The sequence below is a fragment of the Ischnura elegans genome, chromosome 3 (genome assembly GCF_921293095.1).
Source record: "Ischnura elegans chromosome 3, ioIscEleg1.1, whole genome shotgun sequence".
NCBI lineage: Eukaryota > Metazoa > Arthropoda > Insecta > Odonata > Coenagrionidae > Ischnura > Ischnura elegans.
Window position 1 is genome coordinate 116,775,480 of NC_060248.1, and position 19,169 is coordinate 116,794,648.

A 19,169-nucleotide genomic window follows, 5' to 3' on the forward strand; every position below is an offset into this window, starting at 1 on the left:
ATATGGGCATTTCGGCCAAAATAAGTAATTTCTACGGGCGTTAGGAGGCAGTGTCATCGAATTCAGTAATGGCTATTTTCAGTGTGCCGCAAGAAACTTTTTTAATCAAAACACGCGAGAATCTTCACAATTCTACCGGAGTTCTTTCATCCTAAGCTTCTAACCCCTTAATGGCTTTTGAGAATTATTACTTAAATGCAGCTATAACAATTTTGATTCCATTTCTGGTTACAACTACAATTCTATCTATGTAATGTAATAAATCGACGTTTACAATTAGTGAAAACAGGCGGCACTCTGCATCCAGTTTTTCTTAATGTGTCCATAGGCATTATGGATGATAGGTCAGCTCTCATGACGGCAGCGGGAACCAGAATGACGTCACACGGATTTTTCCCAGCATTCATACTTAGCCGTCGCGTTTTCGCGCGCTTGAAAATTTTCACTCTTCATTTAATCGCGAAAAATAGATATGGTCATTTAAAAATCCGAAATGCGTGGAATGCGTATTCCAGTAGTAATAATCTTTCGATTCAGGCAATAAAAAAATAATAGGGAACCACCCTATTCGTATATTGTTCCACTGCTACATTAATAGGAAGAAAACTTAAGTAATAATAATTATTACCATAACGTGATCAACGATGGTGCGCTGTACTTACGGCCGAAAAGTCATTGGCTACGAACAGTCTCCAAGAGGTCAGTGTACGCGACAAGACGCATAAATATGTACGTGAGGGTGCGCGCGTAAAGTTAATAAACATTTAATTGATATCCAGAATGACTTTGATGCATTTATTTATTCGTTTTAATTACCATTAATTTAATATTGTTTTTGTTTATTAACGTGCCTACCTATTGAGTAACCACTGTTGTAGTGATGAAAAAAATGACGATTGTTTGTTGTACTTGAGAAGCGAGAAGTAAGAAAGAAATTGTGTCGTGAACCGTAGCAGTTTGGTAAATAAACATTTACGGCAGAGAATAGAGAAAAAGAAAGTTAAAAGAGATAACAAAGGAATTCGATTCGACACGACACGCCTCACATAATATATACTAATACACTCCATCCACAATATCTGCAACCTTTAATTTACCCCTCAAGGCGTGCCTATGACACGCGCAAATTTTACCACTGAGTTTGGCAACGTCGTAAAAGCGGATGCTCGTGTGAATTAAAAAAAACTCAGTTTAATTTTAGGTTTTTGCTTTCTGCATTCGGGCAGATTTTAAGCTCCGGCGACAAATCTTATCAAGGAGAGCAATATCAAAGGGAAAGATAAACAGCACCACTTAAATAAACAACTTTCATTTATACATCAATATCTGGAAATGCGGCCACTCGAGTATCCCTCGATATGATGTAATAGATGGAACGATATAATCTAGCGCTTGGTAGGTGTTAATGATAATAGCTACCGATTTAAGTGGTCCGGAAGGGCCAGTTGATTGCTGATTGCGATGAAACACAACTCCAGATATATATGGCAGGCTATCTTGAGCGAAGCGTTACCCTTTCTCCAGTTGCCACGGGACAATGTGTGTCTTAATTAAGCTAGACCAGTGTTTCCCAAACTTTTTCGAGCCACCGCCCCCTTGGATCCATAAACCTATACTCAACGCCCCCCTAATCGGTATCTTTAAAATAATAAGCAGAATCAATTACTAGTTCAACAAATGAGGAACGTTGTAATAATAAAATTAAAAACAATGACTAATTACAATTGACTAAATGACTAATAAATAATTAAGTTCTTTGTGTCGTGAAGTTGTACCAACGATAAACAAAATGAGACTGAGCTCCTTCAAACGTTTCCCTTGTGCAATAAAAGCTTGGAAATATTTTTCAACCGTTCTGACTTTAAAATGTAAGAAAACACATGGTTTAAATTACTTCCATATGCGGGAAACAAGGTAAACTTTAGAAGCGAAGCTTGAAAACGAAGACAAAAGGAAGGTTACGGAACCTTCGCATTTGTCACATTATCAGGACCCTCTGGCGCCCCCCTGCCGCCCCCTTGGCACTTTTCGCCCCCATAGTCTACAGAAATGTCCCCCAGGGTGCGGTAGCGCCCACTTTGGGAACCACTGAGCTAGACGCTGCAATAGTTCCATCGCCTCATTACACATTTCTCGATTTACTGTAACAGAACTGCTCTGCGTGGTTTCATAAATGACCTTCGCTGAGAATAACTATTTGAACGACGCTCGAAACTTGGGAGAAGAGACGTTTTCCTCGGCCGAAAATAGCCTAATCTCACTACAATCTGGCCGTGTGAAACCGCCACGGTAATTCGAGCATGCTGAATAACATTGACTTGGAAACGCGAAGCGTAAAAAAGCGATGGATGCGCGCGACACACCCGAGGATAGTGGCGCGCAGGAGAGCCCGCGGCGTGAGTACGAGGCCCTCTCGCGGTCAAGGGCAAGGAGGCCACTACGATGACGACAACAGCGGAGAGAATGCGGAGGGGGGTGGGGGAGAAAGCAGAGCGGAGGGGGGAGGGCAAGAGACGGGCGAGATACTATTTTACCCACAGGGGAGGTGGATCAGAGGGGAAGATGGTGGGGAGGGAACGGAGGGGAGTTATTGGAGTGGCTGCCTCCCCCCTCACAGAAGAAGAGCTGAAGATCGCCCGCCGCTACAGAAACAACCCATCTTCCGACTGTCTCGCCTTCGTGATGGATGCATAGGAGCTGGGACGACACGAACCACGCAGCACGGAATTCGAGCCACGTGAGTCAAGCATTCTTATTCACATAATCACACGCGTTTCTAGCCCTAGCTTATCACACCTTGAGTTGGAAGATGAGCTCTTTCAATTATCCGGATAGTTTCCGCACCTGTTGTTTACAAAACTACTTTCCAATACTAACATTTATTCTTACACTATAGACAAGGGGTGGGGTAATTTTCGCCGTTAAGAGAAAGCGTTGATATCAGACAAATGTGGGATGCTTCAACAATGGAGACTACTTCAACAACTTCCTAACCAGAAAAATCCGCGGAGACGATTAGCGTTTCTAAAGTCATCGCGTGCACAGCAAGCAAAAAAGCTGTTTAACGCATTTCAAATGATGCGTATATTTCAAGGTCAAGGTTCTTTACGACACCCTTAGCCATCCAAGAATATTTCTGAAGTGTTCTTGCACCATTTCGTGAACGATTCACTGCTCTTACATTCGGTAAAATCATTCGACATCAGAATAGTTTAACATTCGATTCTAGTTGCTCATCTACATCAGCGTAACGGGCTCTAACTTTTATTTACATCCATGCTCATTCGCATGCATTGGCCACATACGAGGGGTGAGCCCGATATTTTCTCGGGTTAGGTTTGACAATTATGATTACAGCCCAGCTATTTCGCCAAAATCTCACTACAATTATAGAATTTTCTTCTTGTAGCGAACTAATGCTGGCGGTGGCTAGTCCTCCGTTCTGAGGAAATCGGAATAAACGTCCTCCGGTGTACTTCGGTAACGCGCAATTTCTAGTGGGAAAGGTCTTTAACCTGAAGATATTACCGGCGGCGTAGGTAGTGGTAAACACCACAAGTGCACGCGAACCAGGAAAATTCTCCTTTCGCAGGCGTGCCGACTTCAAAGATAGCATCGACCCAATTTGAAGGTTGTTCAAATAATATTATGATACAAGTAAAAATTGTGATCAATATTAATAACGTGAACCTGGAATAATCAACAATGACAGTACACGATTCACGTAATAGCTAAAGCTTAGGGCCCCCACTTTCATTGGGGCACTGTCCGAGTGAGTGATTGTCATATACAGGGTGTCCCATTTATCTTGACCACCCGAAATAACTTTTTGTCCAGACGCAAATTCAAAAATGTGTCAAGCAAATGTTCATTAGCCGTCAGTGGGACATTAATCAGCATGATTGCCTTCCTTGTAGCTTTGTTATTTACAAAAATATGAACATCGGTATGTCTTTTTTAAATGGCACCCTATATTTTTTTATTCGGCAATTCATTTCCTCTCCTATAACTCCTCTGTAAATAACAAAGCTACAAGGAAGGCAATCATGCTGATTAATGTCCCCCTGACGGCTAATGAACATTTGCTTGACACATTTTTGAATTTTCATCTGGACAAAAAGTTATTTCGGGTGGTCAAGATAAATGGGACACCCGGTAAGTATACTTAAATATACAACAGATTTTAAGTTAAGCGTTATTTAGTAAGCAAAAACATTAGCGAAGGAAAATAGAGAGGAGGGCGGGTCTGTAGTGCTATGACGAATTTACTAAAGCCTCACAATCCGATCGTAAAGATATTCTTTGTCAAGATGATAATGGTTATTATTTAGTTTATTTTCATTTCGTTAATAACAAAGGTTAACGCCAGTTATCAATCCAAATGAAGAACAATTTGAATGAATTGAGATAGCATCTCTTACTTTTGCATCACAACCATGAGTTATCAAAGGATTGGGATGATAACACACAAGTTGTTGATAAGAGCGGGACTAGTCAAGACTATTGAGTGTAAAGTCGAACCATGACTCCAGGACAGGGGCTTCTAACCAATCGTTCCTTCTTGTGAGAGAGCCATGACCGTTTCATTGAAATTTAGAATTTTGAGCCGAAATATTATTAATTAACAGCGAACCTTTGAGTTTAACCCCATTTCCTTCACAAGAACGGAAACACGACGCGAATCATGCGTTGCCATGGCAGCAATAACTATTTAGCGTATGTCTCATATTATTTTCTCTATCTCCAGTGATTTGCCTGGCTGTTTGAAATACGATATTTATACGATTGATACATCTCTTACTGGTAAAAAGAATAAAATAAAGCGATAAATGAAAGGAAAGAGTAACATTCCCCGTCTCACGTGCATTCTAATTGCCTCAATTATTTGCCAACACCAAATAGTAGGTAATTGACAAATCATACACGTCAAACGTGCGGAATAAGACGACAAAATAAAACGGTGAAGAAAGGAAAATAAATTATTTTTATTAATTAATTATCACGTGAAAGCGAACTGCAACTCTTCACTCATAAAAACAAATTATAATAAATACTCAAAAAGACTGACACGGCAGACAATGTCAATCAAAAATGTAAAACAAACAACAATTTACCTCGATTAGGAAGCATTTACATTTCATCCATTTTTATTGACCGTAAAAATTATACTTTTTAACACTATACCACGGTACATTTTTCTTCTAAAAAGGACGAATGAGAATTATCCCAGCCATAGTTGGAGTCACGCCTAATTTTGCAGACCTTGAAGAACACTGGTTAGAAATCTTGAATGTTTTTTTTTTTTCACTTTTTGTAACCATCTCAAGCGGAATGACTTCCAAGATTTTGAGTCGCGAAAATTGTCTCCCTCCTCCTTTCAAGCGACCGCCTCAGATCAAACAATGCTCGGATGAAAAAGAGGAAAAGAAACGTTGGATAGATGTGAAGAGGTGGGATAAGAGAGAACTCTCATCCAAGGGCTGAGGGGCGGAAGACAATTTCGTCACCTTCCCATCACCTAAAATTAGTCGACTCACTCCGACAAGTTGATTCTTAACAAAGAAAATATGTGATGAAGTCGAGAGACGCATTAGTCGGAGGGGAACGTCACTGACGCACAACATGGAAGTTTTTTTGAGTCGAAGAATAGAATGAAATGTCAAGATACACAACAGACTATATACCTATGTTGCAAAATCATTTCAGACGAAGAAATTACCGCTCCTGCGTCAATAGTAAGACCTGAGCAGTTATTATGGGTCTTTCGTCGCAATAAGAAACAGCCATATGAAGATTAGCGTTGCGAGAGTAGCAAATATCTTCACTAACTTGAATTAAGAACCGCTAATAATGACCAGAATTAATTCCCAAAGCTCTCAATTGTTAACACATTTAAAGAGCAGATCGTGATATTTTGTGGAACCGTGTAATAGGTGGCATCTTGACGGAAAAAGTTTGTATGGTCCACAGATTTTTATTTACCGACCCAGGTTTATATTTTCTTGAAAATGCCACAGTTTTCCGAAATCTGGGTCTGTAACAAGAGCACTGTGGACCACACAAATGTTTTTCTAAAAGTAAGTTACATATGCACAGCAACGTTGGTAATTATATCCGGAGAAATGTGGAAAGGAAGTTTCATGAAAACTTTCCAGAATAGAGAATGAAAAAGATCACCCCAGAATACGAAAAACATGAGACCCAATCTTTTACGTGCTCAAAGATAAACTATACAACAGATTTTTTCATAATGTATGCATAGCGGGGGAAACGATTAACTCTAAAGATAAGATAACTTTCCAATAACGGAAATGATGTGTCAGTAAGGTTTATTCTCATAGAGAACGACGTAAGACGGGAAATACACTAAAAAATAGGGGAAAACGACAAATGTGAGATGTTCATCACATAAATGTGCCTCCATCTATTCAGGTGCTATTTAAGAATTTACAGAAAGACAAAGAAAGAGAAGATTTCCACATAGAGCCATTTTTTCCATCAGTCCTTGCGATTCGTCGTTGGTTACTTGAAAAATTTGTTTCATATTGTACGTAAGATGAGTTGACAAACAGACGCACACATGTGTAAACTCCCGGTCGTTGAAAAACAAGGTCCTTTGGTTAAAATTCAGGAGAGCGCCATCGGGAAATAACTAATTCTATTTTAATTTCCAAGGCCTTCAAGCCAAAGACGCCATTATTTCAAGCGCTGATTGCGGACAACTGTATATTCATGATTCTGTGATCGTCAAGGTTACCATCACATGATCAAAAGATAGAATTTCTCCAAATGCATAATGTACCTGTTGAAGAAATTAGGGAGAGATTATGAATATTCAAACAATCAAGCAAAATATTTTCCCAAAGCAGAATATCAAAAAACTTAGACATGTGGTCAAAATATATTCTCAGTTCTGAGGATAATATAGAAATAATAGCCATTCCTCGGTAAAAGCGTATTTTTGTTAATTTCACTTACGGGCACGTGAATTTAATAAAGGACAGACTACAATGATTATAATGTATTATAATTGGAAGATAGTTTTGCTCATCGACATCACTGTAGCGTGTGACGACTGTCGAAAAGGCAGATCAAAATGCTTAGCACGACAGCATGAATTTTTACATTAAGAAAACATTATGCATATACCAGGAATATCTACTCAGCTACACCTTCAAATGAATCTTTCTTTCAATGTGATATTGTTGAATAAAGACGCCAGATTTTTTTGATATCACATAAAGTGATAGATCTATAAATATAAGCATAATAAAATACATCAATTGCATCCTAATTCGTATCTAGAAACCAGTGCAATAACTGCGACAGCGAAGTTCAAATGGTAAATAGTGACGTAGACTTCTTCAGTCATCCGCTTTAACGTGACAACTCCTCCACTCCGGCAATTGTGGTTTCCTGTTTCCCGCAAAGGAGAGGCATAAAAATCTTCGTTCTCACTATCATTATAGATGACATCAATGACTATGTCATTGCAAAAATATATTTTTCCGCGTGAATTATGTCATCTATCAAGAAGACTCCAAAAATATTGACTGTGCTAACACTTCGAATTGATCGATATTAGATTAAACGAGTGCGTTACCAATACCACATACAAACAATTATAGACTCTGGAAGCCATTAGTATTGGCTACGTCAAAATGCCATAAATCTCCCGTCGTTCTAAAACTCATCCTTTTATTTGAACGGCAACAATTTAGATACTCTTCATACTCTTCGTGGAAAAAAACGCTAGCCTTCAATTAGCAATGCCAAGACTAGAATGGCAAAATTAGAATGATAAATTCAATCGTGTCAGGCGAAGCACGATGGAACTCCTTCATGATGTATCAGAAAGGAAAGACAATGGCAGGTTCGACAATTTATTAAATACTGCGACCGGTTTCCATACATAGTATCTGATGGTGAGTGGCGTAACTAGGAATATGCTTAGGGGGAATGATGGGCTTTGGGGGGACGTGGGGGCTTTAGGGGGGGATGAGAGAGGGTTAGTGGGGGCAACCCCCCTTGGAAACGGGGATTTAAGGAAAAAGTTTGAAAAATAACTTGCCTGAAAATGCATTTTACATCGTTTTGGCACTTTTACAATTTAATTTTAAGCAGACGCAGTTACTATATATCAAATCCAGACCAGAAATTAAAATACTTTTTTGATTTCTCTGAGGCTTTGGGGGGGGATACATCCCCTCATCCCCCCCATAGTTACGCAACTGCTGATGGTGATACTATGTATTCAAATCTGTCGCATTATTGAATAAATTGTGGAAAATTAGAATCGAAAGGCAGCCAGAAGCGTTCTACGTCGTTTGTGTACGCGAACTCAAGAAACGCAGTTCCATACATTTAATTGGCCGATTTTTTTTCGGTGTACTTCCTATTTTGTTTGGTACGCATACGACTCTCGGGAAAAAAATTAAGACTCTTGAGTCACAAAAGCGTACGATGAAATGGGATCTGGTTGTTCTGGTGGCTAGAGTGTTGGCATCCCACCGAGTAGGCCCGGGTTAAAATCTAGGCGAAAAATTTTTTCTCGGCTTTCGGGAATAGATAGTTAATATTCTTAGGTATACTTTGATATCCTCCTACTGCAGATAATAAGGCTTGTTATAACTTCTGCATTATTTAACACCAAAATATGGAACAAAAATTCACTCTCTGACTGAAACTCGCTAAAAAAATATCTTCGTTCGCTCACTAAAGCTGAAGGCTGGCCACGATAGGCGAGGATAAAGCTCAAACCATTCTTAGTCTCAAGTGTGAGAATCACACATTATTTTCTCTCGTCCACCTCGAACTTCAGGGAAATTATCAAAGGGTTACCCTAAAGGTTAACCCTGGGTCAGGTAACCTGAGTCAGGAGGTCAACGTTTAAAAAATGCTTTACTCTTCCTTAAGTATTCCAAAAAAAAAAGGAAATTAATACTTTTCTAATCTGGTTTAAGATGAAAATGCCACGAAATTCACCCGAGTATTATAACTCTCGAGAAATATAATGCTCACCCTGGTTCGAGATCAAATCGACTATTCACAGTTATTTTTCGTCCGTATGTCGCTGTTTTGCACTTCATGAGCACTCACAGGTTTTTCTGTATAGGTCATAGGCTGACTAGCCCACGGCGGTTTCTTAGGTCGGGCCTGACTCTTTGAATAATTACCTTAAGTGGTCTGTTATCTTATCGCACACAAAGATACAACGACGTTGACGATGAGGCTGTAATCGTGTTAAAGATAAGCATCGATGATTTGCACCCAGGTATTCAGGCATAGCCACCTAGAATACAAGGCCTGTTCACTGCTTTGTGACGTCACTCAGAGAAGTGCCAGGGAAGTTGCTACGGTACTCGGACGGGAAGTCGTCTTTCGCTGGGCATTCAGCTGTCTCCAGCCAACAGAACGCCAACTTTTACCTAAATTATTACTCATGAACTTGCCTTTGCCGTGAATAGTGTAATAATTATATAGCCGTCCAGTTAATTGGCGTATTTGAATCACATAAAATAAATTACAAGAGTGAATCTTTAGCGATGGGAACTGAAACCAACTACTATCGGCGCAAAAAAGGTAGAACGTTGAACTTAAGCATTTTTATAAAATTCTGCCGAGGCTTCATAGTGTTGTGTCATATATACTATGTTATACTATGAGTCTCACTTGTCAGAGTTACTGAGCAAGGCATATCTTCTCAGGATATTTTGTTTCTCTCTACTAACACTCCGAAGTCATTTACCCATTTGGCTACACAAATTAGAAAAGAATTTGTTAGTTGTCTTCTCTTTAGGACAGACATATGTTTATGCTTTACCATCTACAGTACGTTTTGCGGAAGACGCACGCGATAGCATCAGTTCCTAACTTCACCTCGCACGAGTGGTTCCGTACTTTCCAGGGGGGGTTGAATTCAAATTAGCTAGTGTTTTCCGTGTGGGTTTAATAAAGCCAGGTTTCATTTTCATTGGTTTTACTTTTATCCGTCTTCGGACCAAGGCCCTTCCGAAGAAACAAGTGAATACTTTAAAAGATTGTCTGAAAATAATTTAATATGAAGAAAAGCATCTGGGAATGATGAGCGTGAATATTGGAGAACGTCTCGGGCTGTCAGCAAGCACATGACGGTAGGGGTGGCGTTAAAGCGAGCTACCTGGTGAAAACAATAAGCGGGATGAAGCCGAGGCTCAGGTGGGCGTGCCGCTAACGATTAACGCAACATTGTTCACGCTTTACACATTGCCTAGATTACATGAAAAATATATTATTAGACAGGAAAATTACAAATAATTGCCGATTTTAGGCCTATGTGATCCATCTCACAACCAATCACGGCGCCAGCGAAAGCGTTTGTTTTAGGCATTAAAGAACATTACTCTCGTGAATACGTGTACTGGAAATGGCGTTTCATGGATAAGAATTTATACATCAGAGAGACATCAATACTAGCAGGGTGAATATCGAGTGGAGAGCAAACATTTTTAGCGAGGTTGCGTGTTCCTCTAGGATATTTAAAAGAGAATCAACAATATGATCTAAGTGCCTCGATGAAATACTAGTATTCCTGTAATTGGCTGAAATCTTGTTATTAATCCTATAACGAATATCACAATTACTCGCCAAATTCCTAGGTTTCCTGGGACAAAGGCAACCTAGCCAAACATTCCCGCATCGATCGTTTTCACGCATTCATCGTTTTTTTCGTCCATTCCCCTGAAAAACGATAGTTCGAGGTTCCACTGTATTTTATTTATCTAAATCACCATTGTGCTCAATATTCAAATCTTATCAATAAAAAAATCAGGGTAAATAAAAGAGGAAAAATATAAAACAAGAAAACATACAGTTGTCCTCAAGATTTCAAACAAGCAGAGCATTTACATTTATGTACATCATTCACAGTAGGAGGTAATTTTGATTGATGACTAAAAATATTTTATCGTGACACCACTTGAACACAATAACATTGTCGAATGTTTCACCATAGTAAACATTTTTTAAAAAGAGAGAGATTAAAGAGAAACCGATCTCAAGCAAATATAGGATATTAAAAGAATATATAAGGAAATTCAGGCATTATTTTTATAAAATTGTCACAACTAACTAGACAAAATAAACTTGCATTGGCTCTCGGAATTTTAAAGGAATTTTTGAGTAATCATTAATTTTTATTACATTCACTAACAAAAAGGGTAAAATAGTGTTTTATCGAAATAAAATTCCTCTGATTCTTTCGCTGGAAAAGTTAATGACAATGCACTTGAAATCAAAGCAAAGAATTCCTTTAAAACAATTCCCAAGTTGATGATTGAAAAACACAAGTACATTTCAAAGTATTTCCCGCATAACTTTCAATGCTTTTGAGAATCGTAAGAGCTATTTAGCACAAAATATTAAACTAACTGACCCGGCGTACTTCGTACTGCCTAACAATCAATGAACTTACATTTCAGTTACACCATTTATAAACCAAGAGCGGCTGAGCTATTTTAATCATATTTGATTTATTACAATAAAAGAAGAATACAATTTCAACAAAACCACCTAAATGAGTATCAAAATTGGTTGTCAAAAAGACATTTTCTTTATTGAATCTACATAGGGTGAATCTGAGCACGTTTACGCGGATTATTTTCAATGAATTTCTAACGTTTTAATTGAAGAAATTTTGGGAATTGTGGTTTTATGAAGCAGTTAATGAAATAAAAATTACACGCATTTAGTTGTTAGCTATTTGTGTTATTAACCGTAAAAAATGTTTTTAGGCCTAAGTATGTTGCGTAAACTTGGCCCGTTCACGGGGCAGGTTAACTCAACGATAGACCGATGCTTTACTTATGCACAAAATCGTGTAAGAAAAGCCCCTAGGAAGAGCATTCGTATCAAATGACTTTAGGCGCGCCAGTTATTGTATCTCAGTTTGGAAAAAATGCACTGCGTAAACGTTTTGCATGCGTAAACGGACCACGGTGTGCCCTACACATTCGGGTTTAATGTCTTGCGTCAAGCACCTTCTGATAAACAACAGTTTTTGTTTTATTATCAGGCGTAAGATAAAACGGATAAAGCTAAAGAAATATAGCGAAGAAAAGCTGTGACGCAGCGAGAGGGTTTTTGGGGATAAAACCTCCCCAAGAGCTCAGAGAATTTTTTATAAAAAAATTTTGTTACCAATATTAGGGGGACGGATGAGTGACAAAGGAAACATATTTAACTATTCACACGGCCGCAAAACGCACCATTTTGAACCATTTATCCTAAAAAATGCCTGAGGGAGGGCCCTCACACTTCTCTCTTACCTTGGCGGGTTTTCTGTACCCTACAGACCCCCAGTATTAGCTGCGCCTAAAACCCCCCTATCCTTAATTCCCAACTGCGCCCTTGAGGCGAAGGAAGAAATACAGCGGATGGTTTACCGACTCGTAAACATACCACATATAACTGACTATGAGAAAATCATGGGTTTTCATTAACACATGAGAACAAACATCATAAAAACTGAAAGACTGGCCTTACGATTTGTAAATCGTTATCACGAATGCAACACGAATTGGAAATTGAATACGCTTAATCTCAAAAGGGCATATAACTTAGGATTATGGAATATTCGGAATGACAACTTCCTCATCTTTGAGTTTTCCTTTGAGCAAAGTCGCGTGAATCATATTCATTTTCAATTTTTCTAATCACCAAACGCGTTCCACTGGATAGTTTTTGTTGGTTTAGGTTTCGAAAGATCATGAACAAAGAACCTACATTTAGCTGTAAACCGTGCCTTGGTAAGCCAGGTACATCCAAGGGCTTTAAATATTTATGAGCTCACCTTCCGATGAGACTAATTTGCAAAAATTACGAGGAAGTGATATGAAACTGCTCGATTCCTAGTCAGGAACACGGACATTACCGATTGCCAACAATTGCTCGGATATTTGTTTACAAACACTTACGAAGTTCAGCTATTAAAATGGTAGAAACAAAACAAATAATTTAATTTGTACTTTTGACCGACTTATCAATTGTTGCTGTGAATTGAATGAATGATGAATTGATGAAATTCTTTAGCGAACTTTTCCTATTTTTAATGTTCTATATGTTATCCGGGACTGAGACGAGACCAAAGAACCTAATAGCATTAAAATCGGAGCAGCCGTTTTCGAGTTATAAGTGTTTTAACTAACACGATTTTTGACTTTCTATTGCATATACATACTGAATGTAACGTTATAACTAGAAGTGGTGTAATTAAAACTTAGATTTAAAAAATCATTTTGTAATGTCCACTCGGAAATGAGATTTGCTCAGAAATAAGCCTAGTAATTATATTAATTACGGCAATTGAAGGTAAATATAGCAATACCGTCACAAAAATGATACCCATTAGGAATAACTTGTTAATGAGTCCATGCGTAGCTTTTCAGTGGAAAATATCATTCATAATTACGTTAGGAGAAAACTAGGAATAAATAATACACACCTTATTATTTTTGGTAGGTGTGAAACCCTTTCTTCTTATTGCATGCAGCCACTTTCTGTGTAGCTCAGAGTCTTTCGGAAAGCTGAACACTTGCACTTTTGGTCCACTCCGATAATTGCCCTTGCATCCAGGCACGACGCAAGTATTAGGCATTTTATCGTAGAATATTGGTTTATAAGATGAATAAAATAATCCACAAACCAATATCGTCACTATAATTATGCAAAAACTCCACCAACACAACCAAACACACACGTTTTCTGCCTGTGGGCGTCTCAACAAACCAAACAAACTCGCAATGGCGTGGTAGCAACGATAGCACTTCCGTACGTGACGTCATCACAATTTGAGAGGCTAGTGAACAGGCCTTGTATTCTAGGTGGCTATGATTCAGGCCCTTAACTGCGTTTCACAATTTTACCATGACAACCACTGAAAATTAAAACCACGACAACTAACCGCAATATGTTTCCAACACGGCAAATGAAAATATAGGCTTTCTGGTTGACAAATTTCTCTGAATGAATGCTGAGGTTCGTAATATGAAAAATGTAGTTAAATTCTGACCAAGAACTTTTGCATGCTAACTGAATGCAGTTCGTAAATATTAAAAACCTACAGCCTGATTCAAGCCCAACATTGCATTCCCAAATCTCATAACACCAGAAGAGTTTATATTGCGATAAAAAGTAGCGCTATCGGTGATAACTGGGAAATAACATAATATTCTTGGTTCCAAACACTCTAGAGCTATCTCTGATTGGAATATGACTGCATGGGCTTATTAGGAATTTTGTTAAGCACATACGAATGAATGAAGCATAGTGTTTATCAGCAACGAGGCTAAAGCATGTTATCCCACGAAAAAACATGTGTTTTATTAAGAAAAAAATTTCACTTACAATTAGACACAGCGCAGGATTATATGTCGCAAAATCAATTTGATTTCAGCGGTAGAAAAGAACAGAAGACGTAAAGAAAAATGAGGGAAGCATAAAAAATGATGAAATAAAACGATAAAAGAGCGATAATCCGCAGGCATGGCAGCGTAGGGTTAATAAATAGCTGAAGTTGATGAAAAACAATGACACACAGTCAAAAACGCCGGCACACGGTGAATAGGTCATATTGACAAAGCTCGAGTTCACGTATAGCAAAAATGTAAAAATAGCCGGTTGAGCAAGTCAGTTAGTCAATTAAATTACAGGCCTTTGGGAGCGAAAATATAGAATTAAATCATTTAAATACAAATTTAAATATTTTCAAGTACGAAAAACACATAATAATAATAACTGACAATTAAGAATCAATCAGGATTTATCTAGTAGTTATCTGTATGATAGCACTAGCGATGGTGAAATTTTAGAAAAAAAAAACATCATAAATTCTCCTACGGAAGCAAGTATTGGGTTTTGCGTCCTATAAATGAACTGGCAAAGAAAGATAGAACACAGGAAAAGAATGAATATGGTGCGATGGAAAATATATATTATATAAGAAATGCTCTTAGTTATAGCCTTACGAGAATATGACAATCTTAAAAGTATTTATACAAGTCGTAAGGCTCCTTAAATGAAAGAAGCAAATTAAACGAGTAAAATCTATTTCAATATTTAATCACATTCATTCCTTGTACGGGGAAATATGCACAAAGCATATTTAAAGGATTTGCGTATCTAAATTATTTAAACTGAAACAATACAGTTTTTACAAAAAAATTGGACAAATTTAATTTTGCCAAGATACGTGATTATGAAATGCCAGTTTCTGGAGTTACTAAGACAAACGCCAATGTTGCAATGTATACATTTAATAATAACATATGTAATACGATAGACTGATCCTCAATGCAAGGAGTTGTGAATTTTCGTATGAAGATTTTCACAGCTGCTTCTATCAATGTTGGTGGTTGGTGGTACGCAGTAATTCCCGAAAGCAACCACCAACAAGGGGTTGTGAATTGCATCTCGGTAATTACTGCGATAAAAATATTCTTTAAGAAATAATAATAATAATTTTTTTAAATTCCATCATGTTTCTATAACTCCCATTTTTCTATTATCGATATCGAACGAAGTTTCCGGCTAAATTCTCACTAGATAACTACATTCGTAAATGATTAATTCCTTTCCTTTTACATTTCTTCCAGAGTTCTACGGAAACTAACGTCCCAGGCGCAAAGTATCCAGCATGAGTATCCTGGACATGGGGACCTGTTCTTTGGCGTCCCACACGGACGCCGGCAGCGCCATCTTCACCCACCTAGTCAGGACCTTGATGACCACCCAGTGTCTCCTAGCGGACACATCAATATATCCTCCGGACGTAGGGGACCCGAGCAAGGAGTACGACTTCATCGTCGTTGGGGCAGGTTCCGCGGGAGCAGTCGTGGCCAGCAGGCTGTCAGAAGTTCCAGACTGGAACGTGCTCCTGATCGAAGCGGGGAAAGATCCATCGGTGGCCTCTGAGGTGCCGTTCCTGTTTTTCACGACGCAGAACACGGAGGAGGACTGGGCCTATCGCCCCGTGCCGCAAGAGAAGGCCTGCCTGGGCCTCTTCGGAAAGCAATGCAGGTGGCCGAGGGGCAAAGTGCTTGGAGGCTCGAGCACTCTCAACGCAATGCTTTACGTAAGGGGAAACAAAAAGGATTACGACGGCTGGGCCGCTCTGGGCAACGAGGGATGGGGCTACGAAGAGGTGCTCAAGTACTTCAAGAAGTCCCAATACATAGAGACGCCAAGCAAACAGTCAAGCCCGTACCACGGTAAGGACGGGCCGCTGAACACGGTCCGGTTCGGAGCTTACCCGGAGCCGGAGGTCTCATCGATCATGGCGGCTGCCAGGGAACTTGGGATGGAAAATGAGGACACGAACGGAGAGGAGCAACTTGGTTTCACGATCCTCGAGGGGACCATCAAAAACGGCCAGAGGATGAACACGGCTAAAGCCTTCCTTTCTCCCGCGAAGGGCAGGAAGAATTTACACGTTCTGAAGGCAGCTCTGGCCACGAAGATCATTTTTGACGACGAGAGGCGGGCCGTGGGGGTAGAATACGTGAAAGATGGGGAAACACTGATGGTAAGGGCGAGAAAGGAAGTCGTTTTATCCGCTGGGAGCGTTAACTCACCGCAGCTCCTCATGCTATCCGGAGTGGGGCCCAAAGAACACCTGGAGGAGCTAGGAATACCCGTTATTTCCGATTTAAAAGTGGGTTTCAATCTTCAAGATCACATGTTCACTTTTAACCCAGCCATCAAGGTGTACCACCCCGACGAAAAAGAGTGCGACTCGGAAGCCAAAACACGCCAATGGTGTCCCTCAGGCATTAAAGTCCCTTTCGCCCACGTGGTCGAAGCGATGAAGAAATTAGGCCCAGAAGCACGGTATTCGAACCCCAAACTGATGCAGAGTGCTTTCGAATATCTCTCGTCGAGAGGGGGCATGTTATCCGGAATGGGATCTCTCGCCGCCAACGGTTTTTACAACACCAAATACGCGGATCCCGCAGGCGACTATCCGGATCTCCAGTTCCACTTCTGGGTGGTGCCCAAGGGGGATATCGGCCCGGCGGTCCAGATCGGGATGGAAACGATCGGCTTCAACTTTGAAACCATGGACAACGTTTTCGGGGCCCTCGAAGAATCGCACGTGCTGATCATGGCCCCGACGCTCATACGCCCAAAGAGCATCGGGAGGATAACGCTGAAGAGCAAAGACCCGAAGGATGCACCCATAATCGAACCCAACTACTTGGCCGAACAACGGGACGTGGACACCCTCGTGGAGGGCATCAAGTTCGCCTTGAACTTCACCACTAGGACGAAGGCGATGGGCGAAGGCCTCTGTGCTTGCGCTGTGAATGACCCACTGCCCAGCTGTGCCCACGAAGGCTTCGGATCGGACGCTTACTGGGAGTGCGTGGTTCGGTACACGTCTTCGACCGTTTACCACCCGGTGGGGACGGCCAAGATGGGTCCCTCATCCGACCCCGATTCGGTCGTGGACGACAAACTGCGGGTGAGGGGCGTGTCTTCTCTCCGCGTCATCGACGCGTCTGTGATGCCCAACATCGTATCCGGTAACACGAATGCTCCGACGATTATGATAGGAGAGAAGGGTGCGGACATGATCCGAGAGCACTGGATAAATAAAATATGAACTTAAAACCGGGTATTGCAACGTTAAAACAATGCAAAATTTACTACGAAGTTAATTTTAAGTTGCTTGAGTGAATTGAAAATCTTCGAGATTGGAATTTCAGCTGTATCCAAGGCTACATAAGCGAGAAAATCGTGCCCGTTCGACGACCAAAGGCTATTTCCGTGTGTGCATAAGAATTGTGCATAATTAAATATACAAGAAAATACGGTATGTCTCAGAGTGATGTAGATAAGTGTTCTACTAGGTCCACTTGTAAATATGTTCATCTAGCACACAAAACGAAGTGACACATTTTTATAGCCTGATCATTGACTTACTGCTCGACGAAAAAGCGAATGCTGTTCTCCTTACAAAAAACATTTATTTGGCTAAGTGGCTCTTTGATTTGGATGTGATTGTTACCCATCGAAACCAAGAGAAATAAAGAAAGCCCGTGGCTGTAGGGTCCAAAACACTGACGAATCATAGATTTTACAAAGTACGACGAAAAAATATTTGTGGTAAGTATGTGGGGACGGACGTTCTTAATGGTAATTATTAATCTCTCATTTCCCGAGAACTTTCAATCCAGCTGACCCAAAATATTGAATTATTGAGGTTTTACTTGCATTAGTAACAAAGCATAAAAGTTAAATCATTAAAAACAATTTGATAACGAAGATAAAGTAACATTTCAACCTATGAAGACGAATTTTTAGTCTAATATTAATTCTAGCACAGGAATTTATGGCATAAATCTTAATGAAACGCAGACAAACATTTAAATTTACTTCAAATGATTGAAGTTATCATCAACTTAAATGAGAGGAAGCTCATTTCTTAGGAGCTATTCCGATGCGAATATAAAGTAATATCAAAATTTCCAAGAACCAATTGACTAACATGCTAAATTATTGAAATTTTGCTTTTACATATCCCCAATAACACTGAAACAAATAATTTACAGCTTACAAGATTTACAGCATAGTGATTTCTTTCTACGCAACCGTTATATTTTCACGCAAAAGAATATGAAAAATGCTGCAATGCTTCGTCATCTGAAAACATTTCTTTCTAAACCTGAGATCAATTTCCTTAATTGTGGCCGATCAATCAATTGTGGCTTGATCAATATCCTTAATTGTGGCCAATTTCAGCTTGTAGTATATCACTAATACACCACTAAGATAACTAAACAAAGGAATACATGTCCTCAATCATAATTTGATGGAATATGGGTTTAAGTACCGCACGTTAAATAAAAGGAGTAGCGTTTAATAAAGCACGTTAGCACGTTAAATAAAGTCCAAGGAGTTAAATAGAAAGAGTAGCGGTTTAGAGCGATTGAATAGCAGCTTAGAAAAAACAAAAGAGCGTAAAAATATGCCATATGATAAGTTATCTCTTTGGAAATTAACGTTCAAAAAGTAATAAGTATATTAGCACCATAGTTAACGACCACGAGTCTCAAACGATTCAGGAAACTGGCATTCAATTATCACGGAGAATGTAAATCGGTTAAGCAATCAACTATAATATTTTAGCAAGG

The 19,169-nt window shown here is 39.5% G+C and overlaps 1 protein-coding gene across 1 annotated transcript; it reads left to right on the forward strand.

Annotated features, from left to right (window-relative positions):
• Positions 1 to 2,614: 2,614 nt before the first annotated feature.
• Positions 2,615 to 18,099, forward strand: LOC124156411 (glucose dehydrogenase [FAD, quinone]-like). The gene is made up of 2 exons (XM_046530954.1): positions 2,615 to 2,737; positions 15,630 to 18,099. Exon 2 carries the CDS (start codon positions 15,671 to 15,673, stop codon positions 17,636 to 17,638), a length of 1,968 nt encoding a protein of 655 aa, XP_046386910.1. The 5' UTR covers positions 2,615 to 2,737; positions 15,630 to 15,670; the 3' UTR covers positions 17,639 to 18,099.
• The last annotated feature ends 1,070 nt before the right edge of the window (positions 18,100 to 19,169 follow it).